Source organism: Megalobrama amblycephala, linkage group LG6, assembly GCF_018812025.1.
Source record: "Megalobrama amblycephala isolate DHTTF-2021 linkage group LG6, ASM1881202v1, whole genome shotgun sequence".
Classification (NCBI taxonomy): Eukaryota; Metazoa; Chordata; class Actinopteri; order Cypriniformes; family Xenocyprididae; genus Megalobrama; species Megalobrama amblycephala.
In genome coordinates this window covers 22,070,452-22,081,167 of record NC_063049.1, presented here as the reverse complement: position 1 = coordinate 22,081,167, position 10,716 = coordinate 22,070,452, and the positions used below count along the sequence as shown (strand labels likewise).

The 10,716-nt window shown below is 38.1% G+C and overlaps 1 protein-coding gene and 1 long non-coding RNA gene across 2 annotated transcripts; one reads left to right on the top strand and one right to left on the bottom strand.

Annotated features, from left to right (window-relative positions):
- Positions 1-449: 449 nt before the first annotated feature.
- On the top strand, positions 450-8,570 carry LOC125270117. Its single transcript, XR_007185255.1, has 3 exons — positions 450-828; positions 1,458-1,495; positions 8,441-8,570. It is a non-coding gene; the product is annotated as an uncharacterized LOC125270117 (long non-coding RNA).
- On the bottom strand, positions 6,903-10,518 carry LOC125270112 (tubulin alpha chain-like). The gene is made up of 4 exons (XM_048193374.1): positions 10,054-10,518; positions 8,452-8,674; positions 8,126-8,274; positions 6,903-8,030 (listed from the first exon to the last, which is right to left on the bottom strand). The coding sequence occupies exons 1-4, from the start codon at positions 10,054-10,056 to the stop codon at positions 7,053-7,055; spliced, it is 1,353 nt and encodes a 450-aa protein (XP_048049331.1). The 5' UTR covers positions 10,057-10,518; the 3' UTR covers positions 6,903-7,052.
- Positions 10,519-10,716: the final 198 nt, after the last annotated feature.

The following is a 10,716-nucleotide window of genomic DNA, read 5'->3' as shown; positions in this document are numbered from 1 at the left end:
CCAGTGAAAATTCTTATATTGGTCATACTTTCAAGACGTAGAATCTGTGATTCTGAAGTTCAGTATCCACACCGGCGCAGTGATGACAGCAAGATTCATCCGCGCTGACAAGCTGTGCCGAGGCACAACGCACGTACAGATGACTATTCTGCATATGACTGCAATTGCAGATTTCAAACAAGAGAGGCGACAAGGAGGAAAAATCGCGGACTGCAGCTTTAAATATAACAAATAAATAAAAAATTTTATTGGAAAAATAAACTACATTTTATCAATCCTTGATAATTACCTTAATCTTTTAAACAACTGAAAACTGGACTACTGCATCTCAAGATCACTCATTTAACCGTTCATTACCAAAATTATAAAAAAATACATCAGTCAAGAATAGAGAATTATTTAAAATATTAAAATCAGGAAGTAGTGCATATAAAATATCCGACAAAACCATAGTAATTGTTTAACTAACCTGGCGAAGGTTAATTCTTTTTAGCATGCAGTGTGAAGTATTTCACTCAGTTCCCTTATTTCATTCAATTTCAGCAAGTAAAAAACAAATGTATACTCACGTGAATCATGTATTATGCACGTTAGCGTCTCTGATAGACAGCATGTTGAAACCGCTCAGGCCGCCATTTTGCTTTTCTCGGACAGTGATTTGACAGTCAAACATTCAGGAACTCCAGGAAACGCACACAGTCGTTCTGGACCGCTGCTTTTTGTAAAAACTACCATGTATTCTGCACGTTATTTTTTATTTTATTTATTTATTTATTTATTTTTTGCGATATTCAAATGATGTGGATTTGAAAACAGATGGATCGTAAGGTGATGATTATTTATTTCTTAACCGGCAAGTATGCAGTGAAGTGATTGATGCCCATGAGTGTGATTTTAGTTCAATTCCAGCCTGAAGTGTTTGGGTGATGTGCATGTGATAATGTGCATGAGGGGGAAATGTTTAATTTTTAAAGTTAGGCTAATGAAGGCATAAATATATTACATGTGAGACTGACAGATGCTTGTCCAAAAAGTTAATCAGCTGTCGCAAATTCGTTGACTTTTCAAAGTCAATTATTTTTTTTATTTATTTATTTATTTTTATTATTTTTTAACCAGGAAAGGAGTGGTTCTGATGCAGAAAGTTGTTTTTATTTTCTCTTATAAAAAAATTAATAATAATTTAAACCCATGAAATTGCATATCCAGTTGTAAAAAATAGTGAAAAATCACTTTTTAAAACTTGTTCCATGAACCCTTTTGATTTTGACTCATAATTAATTACTAAAACAAATATTATTATTATTATTTTTTTTTTAGATAATGTACAATTAAAAATGGCCAAATATAAAATTATTAAAATAATTGTGTATGTGTGTATCAATGTGTACACGTACTCTTAAAAGTGCATATGTATAGTTTAGTCATGTCTGAATGGTCTGTCTCTGTCCTTCTAGATGGCTGTTTTCTTCGGTCATTCAGTGATGACAGCTAGGTAGGTGATGTTTTACACCCTGCTGTTAGATGTTTCCTTCACTGAAGGGAGGCTTGATGATTTCACATCTGCTCAGGCTTGCATGCTAATCTAGCTTTCTAATAAACTGGGCCTTGTATACAGTGAATTTTGTTGGCTCTGTGACAAATATTGTAAGTCGCTTTGATAAAAGTGTCTGCTAAAGATAGATAGATCTTGCACTTTATATCTGCAGAAAGAATTATTAAAGCACAATCAGGCATGATTAATAAAACAGAAAAATGACAACTTCAATAAAATGTATATTTTATATATTTTATATATTTTATTTTCTTGCAACCACATACTGTAACAACACTCTGGTAACCAAAGCACAGAGCTTGTTGTTTAGATGTGATTGTTTTAGTTTAGTTTTAGCCTAGTTATATTTTCCATTTTTTCTTAGTACATTGTTTATATTAGTTTTAGTAAGGTTTTGTTTGAAATTTGTTAATAAAACATTCTTTCATATTTTGTATTCTGTCATCAAGAAGGATCTAAATGCATTTTGACAGGGAAAAGAAGTAAATATAGAGTCAATATAGAGTTTAGAAATCTGATTAATATTTTAGTTGACTGACAGTGCTAGTTTTTGTTTGACATGCATAAAGTGTTAGATAGTTCAATTGTAATAAATAGTAATAGTTGTATTACAATAATTTTCACTACTCTTATCAATAGTATTTTTGTGCTCATTTGCCCAACAATTTCAGAAGGTATTTATCTATTATTATGTTTACCACACTCATTATTACACAAGCATTTAAGAGATAAAATTTTGATTAGCTGAGCACGATTACAAAAGTGTTGAAGAAAGACTAATATTGAACCATTTCCTTGTTCTGTTTGAACGGTTGCTTCCATCAATCCATCGATGACTTCCACACATAATGAGTTTGAATTTTCTTCCTTTCATGTAATTCTGCTGTTGTTGTTGTTGTAACAAGACTGATCTTCTGCCAGGAACATCAGGTCAATCTGCTGCTGTCCAGAATCAGGTGGTTTGTCTTCGTCTGGCATCTCTGCTGAGACCTGTCCACTATGGGTGACCCTACCAGTAGTTGTGAAGTACCAGTGGCGTAGCTCTCAGCATCACTGATGCACACAAGCCCTCACAGCACGTCAAGCTGCAAACCGTGTGAGGGACCCTAACCTACCCTAACCGCATATCAACCAGCCACTCAAAACGTCCTAACAACCATAGAGCAACGCACGAAAAACCTCTCAGAAGAGTCCAGCAACCGCAAAGAAACACGCTAACAACCGCGCAAAAAACCTTGTCAACACACAGGAAACCACTCAAAACATCCCAACAACCTTGTAGCAAAAACACTAAGAACATCCTGGGAACCGAATTTCAACGCACCAACAATCACCAAAAACATCCTAACAACCAGACAGCAATGTGCAAAAGACTTACTCCAGAAAATAAAACTTACTATATAAAATAAAACTTACTATAGAAAATGAACCTTATAAGACTATAAACTTACTCTGACTATATACAGTATTTACATGCGTCGGTCCCGCTGTGTGATCCTCCGGCTCCATGTGACACTGTGATGACTCAGTGTCTGGGCTTCTTTCTTCGGGGTTCCTCAGGCAGGGGCTCTTCACTGATGTCCACGTGGATTCGAGGAGCGAAGCTTCTGCTGGTTGAGGAGAAGCTCTCAGTGATCAGGACGCGTCCATCAGGCTGCTCCGTCTCCACCAGTGAAGGGCGCTTGAGTGTCTCCCACAGCCGCTGCTTGATCTTCAGTCCCAGCTCAAGACTGTAGGGACGGCGGCGACCGCAGCGTGTCTTCATCATGGGCTCCACCACAGAGCTGTAGATGTCCTGGTAGTCCTGCACGCTGCAGCCGTGGATGGAGACCGGCTCTTCCTGCTGACACACGTCCACTGAAGACACTGAGGCTGCTGGACGGATGTCAGGAAGGACAGCAGCGTTCTTCAGGTAGCGCTCCTCCAAACCTGTGGGTCTTTGAGCTTTCCCAGAGATACAGCTGTAAGTGTGATCCAACCTGATTACAGCTGCCAGCTGTGAAAGCTCACAGGGGTCTGGACTGGAAGAGACGCCCTCCACCAAGAATCCCCTCAGGTGTGTGGGAAGAGCCCTGGATCTTCTCGGGCGACGCTGCTCCATAAAGATGAATCAAGAATAACTTAGATGTGAAGAGCTTGTAGCTTCAAGGCTTCAGAAACAGTTGTTTTGATTTCAAATATCAACTCAAGCTGCTGGACTGACAGAGAATGTTGAGGCTCATTTAAATGTAAACAACACTTGATATTAGCAGCATGAGCTCTATGTTACATATACAGTATGCTTCTCAATTGCCATTAACATCATATATATCTTATATCTTTTATGTTCTTCATCTTTCTGTATGTAGTAGTGTCTGTTAAGGCCAGAATCACTATTAGGAACTAAATGTGGTCTATAGTGGTTAATGAGTGAATCTGTGTGTTTAATGAAACTTAAAGTGAATAAAGCATTCTCATATCTTTTGCTCACTGAAGTCTCTTCTTTTTAAACTGCTTTGGTGGTTTTTACTGACAGTTTGTGTTTTGAGTCATTTTGAGTTCAGAAGCTGGTGATTGAAATTAAATGCAAGGTGAGATAAAATGCATGCTTATTTGTAAATCAATATATATTTAATGTCTTGTTGATTAGTGCTGGCTAGTTGATGACTAATGGTTAAAGGTTAGTTCACCCAAAAAGTAAATTTCTGGCATTAAGTACTCACCCTCATGTCATCCCAAACCCATAAGACCTTCATTCATCTTCAGAAGACAAATTAAGATATTTTTGATGAAATCCAAGGGTTTCTGAAGCACACATAGTCAGCATCGTCATTGCACCTTTTGAGGTCCAGAAAGATATTAAAGACATTGTTAAAATAGTCAACGTGACTACAGTGGTTCAACTTTAATGTTGAAATCCATGGGTATCGTCCAAACACCGGCTCAGTATTGGCCGACGCCGTACACGTGAGCAGCACGACACATGCATGGCCAATAGTCGGCGTTCTGACGTAAACACGGAAGCCTGCACTGCGTTCACTGTCAACTGCATATGACAACAGTTCAAATTGTTGAATAAAGTCATTATTTTTGTTTTGTTTTTGTGCACTTAACATAACATTAATATTCATAACATTAAGGTTGAACTTCATAACATTAAGGTTGAACCACAATAGTCACTTTGACTATTTTAACCATGTTTTTAGTACCTTTCTGGACCTCAAAAGTTGCAATGACGATGCTGACTACGTGTGGTTCAGATACCCTCAGATTTCATCAAAAATATCTTAATTTGTGTTCCGAAGATGAACGAAGGACTTACTGGTTTGGGAGGACATGAGACTTAATGACAGAAATTTCATTTTTAGGTGAACTTTTTAATAATTTATATTAATGTCAGACCGAGTGAAAACTTAAACCTAATCCTGTCTGTAGAACATGGACCTCTCTCTCTCTCTTTAAATAGGTTTTTTGACCAGTAAGACGGAGCATGTAAAATTTTGGAAAATTAAGTACTGCTATACTTTTACTCAAGTAAAATATGAGTAAAAAAGTAAAGTAAAAAAATTATCACTTATACTTTTATCAGATATATCTCATTAGGGTATATATATTGTTACTCACTTACTTTATTTATGTGCTATGTCCACCAAAGACCGCATTTCTACAAAGGCACTTGAATTTTTGTGTTCAGCTGCATTCATAACACTAGGTGTCAGAATAAGACTTAAACAGTATAAGAAGGATTCTGGCCTGATTCACCCCCCTATTCAACTGAGCTGTAAATACCATGTGACTGCCACAAAAAAAGAGATCTCCTTGCAACATTCAGGGAAAAAATAAGTTAATTTCACATATTTGAATGGAGAATGGGCTTTTTGCCCACAGAATGTAGTTACAGCATCTACCAGCAGCGGCTAACTGCCCTTCCCATGGTATTTCCTTTGTCAGCTATTCTGACAGTGTATCTCTGTATTCTGAATAAATAAATGTAATAGATGTTTTACCAGTGACCACATTTTTGAGGCTTCATATATGTGTGAAAATGCACTTTTCCCTGACAAAATACAAAGAAAACTTCAAACACAGAGTAAGTCACACTGAACAAAAAAATAACCAGAATTTTCAACTGCTCACACGTTTCAACTGCCATTAAGAGAAATGGGAATGCCAACAGATGGTTCTGTCCAGATATTATAGATTCCTTGATGCCTACCAGTTTTTTTTTTTTTATTGCCATCATGCCAGTCATTGAATCTCTCTAATTACTTTAAAAAAATTCATTGCTATTTTATGATTGTTTTATCTCGACCACCTCATTATTTTTAGTCAAGGCAAGGGAAAAAGAAATCACAAAAGGGATGATAAATACCAATAAATGCTTAAAAATATGTAAAGATGAAATATAACCTTACTTTACAGGTGCAGTATGTATGATTTCTGTCCGCTAGAGGTCGCTAGAGGCCTATTCAAAACAATGGCGTAGCTTGATGACACCAAGTTTGGAATCTTGGGACATGTGGTCTCCATCTCAACGGGCGGTGCAAAAGAATAGGGATAGGACTCAGGAAGAAATCATGTTCATGGATGCGATTATTAACGTTACTGTATTATGAAGCAGAGCAGGACCAAGTGTTGTGGGAGCTGAACGAGGCCGCTGGAGCGATTGTGCATGAGTATGAGGTAACACAGCTCTGTTTATCATATTAGATACATTTGAGCATGTTGAAAATGATGTTATAATGTTACTCTGTACGTTCACTCGAGACACTTGTTTGAGACACACTGCAGTAAGATAGATCGATTTTAGAATATCATATTAAATGCTGGATGGCTTGTGTTGATAAATGGCATGCAATTAATTTTAAAACGTATTGTTTGATGGAGAAAATGATGTATTACTGTTACTAAAAATAAAGCTGCATCTGATTATGCTATGTTAGCTACTTGACAAAATAGTGTTTTTCTCTGAGGCATGGTAAAGCATGGTACTCGAAAATTTGATTTAAACAATAAAACTAAACGTGTTGAGCTATATAACAACAATTCAATAATTCATTCCTTGTCTATTAAAACGTGGCATATATTAAAGCGTCTTTGGTGTTTCCATGGTTTCTACAAAATAAAACTGGAAACCGAGGGTAACGCGGGTATGACGCAATTGACAGGCGACTCCTCACACGTCCCGGAGCCTTGGTAAAAATTGCAATTTTCTCATGATTTACAAATAGTTGCAAACATTTGGGATATTTTAAGTACTCAAGTGAACAAAATATATAACACTGGCCTAGTGGTTTTTGGATATTTTACTTCAAAAATGTTACATATCGCATCTTTAACTGAAAACAAATGAGTGAGAAAACACACATAAAAGAATTCTTTCTTTTATTTTTCAAATTTTATTCATGTAAAACCAACTGTAATGCAAAAGGAATTTCAAGTAATTATTTTTGCAAAAATCTTAATGATCAGATTTTATTTTGGAGGGCAGCTAAGCAGAACTTAGTTGATTCCGACTTTAATATTCTTCTCCCTCTTCATCCTCCTCTCCCATGCTGTCAGTGCCGACTTCTTCATAATCCTTCTCCAGAGCTGCCATGTCTTCTCTGGCCTCTGAGAACTCTCCTTCCTCCATTCCCTCTCCCACATACCAGTGCACAAAGGCTCTCTTGGCGTACATCAGGTCAAACTTGTGGTCTAGACGAGCCCAGGCCTCAGCAATGGCTGTAGTGTTGCTCAGCATGCAAACGGCTCTCTGTACTTTGGCCAGATCTCCACCAGGAACCACCGTTGGAGGCTGATAGTTGATACCTACTTTGAATCCAGTGGGGCACCAGTCTACAAACTGGATGGTGCGTTTGGTCTTAATGGCGGCGATGGCAGAATTGACGTCTTTGGGCACCACATCTCCACGATACAGAAGACAGCAGGCCATGTATTTACCATGTCGAGGATCACATTTCACCATCTGATTAGATGGCTCAAAGCAGGCGTTGGTTATGTCAGCCACAGATAGCTGCTCATGATACGCCTTCTCAGCAGAGATCACTGGAGCGTATGTAGCCAGAGGGAAATGAATACGTGGATAGGGCACCAGGTTGGTTTGGAACTCGGTGAGATCCACATTCAGAGCTCCATCGAATCTCAGCGAGGCCGTGATGGAGGACACGATCTGCCCAATGAGCCTGTTGAGGTTGGTGTAAGTCGGACGCTCGATATCAAGGTTTTTACGACAGATATCATAGATGGCTTCGTTGTCCACCATGAAGGCACAATCGGAGTGCTCCAGGGTGGTGTGGGTGGTCAGGATGGAGTTGTAGGGCTCTACCACCGCTGTGGACACTTGAGGAGCAGGATAGATGGCAAACTCAAGCTTGGACTTCTTGCCGTAGTCGACAGAGAGACGCTCCATTAGCAGGGAGGTGAAGCCAGAGCCAGTACCTCCACCAAAGCTGTGGAAGATGAGAAATCCTTGAAGGCCAGTGCACTGATCAGCCTGTTGGATTTGTATAAAATCAGCTTATTAGAAATTAGTCAAATTCAGTTTGCACTCAAATACTTCTTTTGGTTTGAAATTTTTATAAGCCTCACCAGTTTGCGAGTTCTGTCCAGCACTAGGTCAATGATCTCTTTACCAATGGTGTAATGACCACGGGCGTAGTTATTGGCAGCATCTTCCTTGCCTGTAATTAGTTGCTCTGGATGGAACAGCTGGCGATATGTTCCTGTGCGCACCTCATCTGAAGAGGAAAAAAAATTCAATTCAATAAGTAATAATAACTAATGGGAAATCTAAATGGTCCAATAAGTAGTTTATATTTGATTGCTTCTTATAAGGAAATAAATTTTTTGAAATATATGTAAATAAATATATATCATTTAAATTGATTATATTCTGTTCCTCAGGTTCAACTTACCAATCACAGTGGGTTCCAGATCAACAAAGATGGCACGTGGAACATGTTTCCCTGCTCCTGTCTCACTGAAGAAGGTGTTGAAGGAATCGTCTCCTCCTCCTATTGTCTTATCACTGGGCATCTGTCCATCTGGCTGGATACCATGCTCCAGGCAGTAAAGCTCCCAGCACGCATTTCCCATTTGGGCCCCAGCTTGGCCAACATGCATAGAAATACACTCACGCTGGAGAGAAAAGGAGGGTAAAGTATATAAAATATATGAATATAAGTGTCAGCTGTACATATATTTGCTAAATACTCTAACATCTAATGCTGTCTAAGAAATTAAAGATACAGTAACATGGTAGCTCCTAAAATTTAACTAGATCAGGGGGCCAAGCAAATTTCCAAGGGGGCCTCAAGGTGACTTAAACTTAGACAAAACAAGGTTTAAAAAAAGCTAAAACAAGTAAAAATCAAAGGATTCCTTATTGTATGATTTCTAGACCTGAAAAAATCATGTAAATTACTAAAATCTTAAAATGCAATGGCTATTTTTATAATGAATATACATTTTACTAGTTATGCCAGGCAATACAATATTTTTAAAGCATTATTATCCAGTAAATCATGAATGACGCCTTTTTTTTTTTTTTGTGGACAGTGAGGCGCCTTATAGTCAAATAGGTTGAAAACCACTGAACTAGATGCATTCTTTCATTGTTTTGAATGAGGAATTTTTTTTTACAGAGTCTGGTATTTTAGTTGTTAACACGCTGGCTGAGCTCACCCAAAGCTCTATATTGTACCAACTTTATGCATTTTCACAAGCTTTTGGACCTATATTGTTCAATGTAGAACTCTGTTTCTTTTCTATTATATTTACATGCATGATTACCCTCTAATCTAGCCTTGGTCATAGGATCTTTAGAGTGCATAAGAAGAGACTGGGTGAGTTCCTTGGAGGCCTCGGTCCACCCCCTCCCTGTCCCAGCTGTACGCTCTTCTTTGTGTAATACACAGAGATATCTCACTCAGGCCTTTTCACTAGAACAGTTCTATCTATTATTCTGCTATGCTCCAGATTTTGTCACTCATGATCTCATCTACTACTAATGCCTCTTTGTATGTCAAAAAGACATGAATGTATTCATTCTCTGAGTAAAACTGCATTTTTCATGCTGTAGTTCCCCTTTTTCTCCTCTTTAGTTGACAGAGGTTCAGTGAGCTATTTTTGCTCTGCAGATCCGCCAAACATAGAAAAATGTTATATTCAGAAAAGGCGAAGTATTGGAGTTTCCTGCTGACATGTGTGTCATAGTCTGGGATCAGGCTTTGAAGGCCGTAGCCACATCCTCTGTATAATGAAAGGCCAGCTTTGTGCCTGTAACTCTGCATGGCTTAATGCTTCACTCTTGATCACATTCATAAAAACGTGTTTCGGTAGTTTAACTAACTTTGACTCAAAAAATCAAACGAGAATTATCAGTGTCATAGAGTTTAGTGAAATCTAACATGCCTTAAGTGCAAAAGATGTAAAAAAAACCAAAACATATGTGCATTTTAATTGAGTTATTTATGAAAATATAAGAATTAAGAATTTATCAAGCACTAAGGACTTACCATCTTGTCAGATTTCCCTTCAGGCCGACTTGAGGATTCGGAAAAAAGAAGGCAGATGTGGAAAAGAAAGGAGAGGTGGGGTTTTTATAGAGAGGGAAGGAGGAGGAGGAAGGGAGGGGGTTAGCAGGAAGTGGGATCGCCCGTTAGAGTGAGGATAGCCATTCAGAAGGGCCGTCCTTCTTACACAAGCATAGTCTCGCTCCCTCTTGGGAGTTTGGGGTCTGTGAAAACCATCTGGCCCCTTTACTAGCTTTTGGAGCATTTGATAATACTAAAGGATGCCAGCAAGGATTTTTACAAGCTATATGTCAAAGTTCTTCATGGTCATGTGTTAAAGTTGCATAACAACTGCAGGAAAACTGATATCTTGACTATTTTTTTGTAATATAATGCCTACAGCGGGGTATTCTTTGTGATTCCTGCATGAAGAAAAGCTAGTTTAAAGACTTAAGGGTGAAATTGTCATTTCATATCAGTAATTAATCAAGTCTTTTGTCCGTGAAAGACAACTTTTGTGTCGAAGTACTGTAAACGTAGCCCTATATTTGAAAACAGATATGTCTTTCTGTGTTTCTCAGTGTCTACAAAGCAAAAAGAACACTATTGACTAAGGCTTTCTATAGACATGATTCTTGCTATACAGAAAGAAAATGAAAACACATG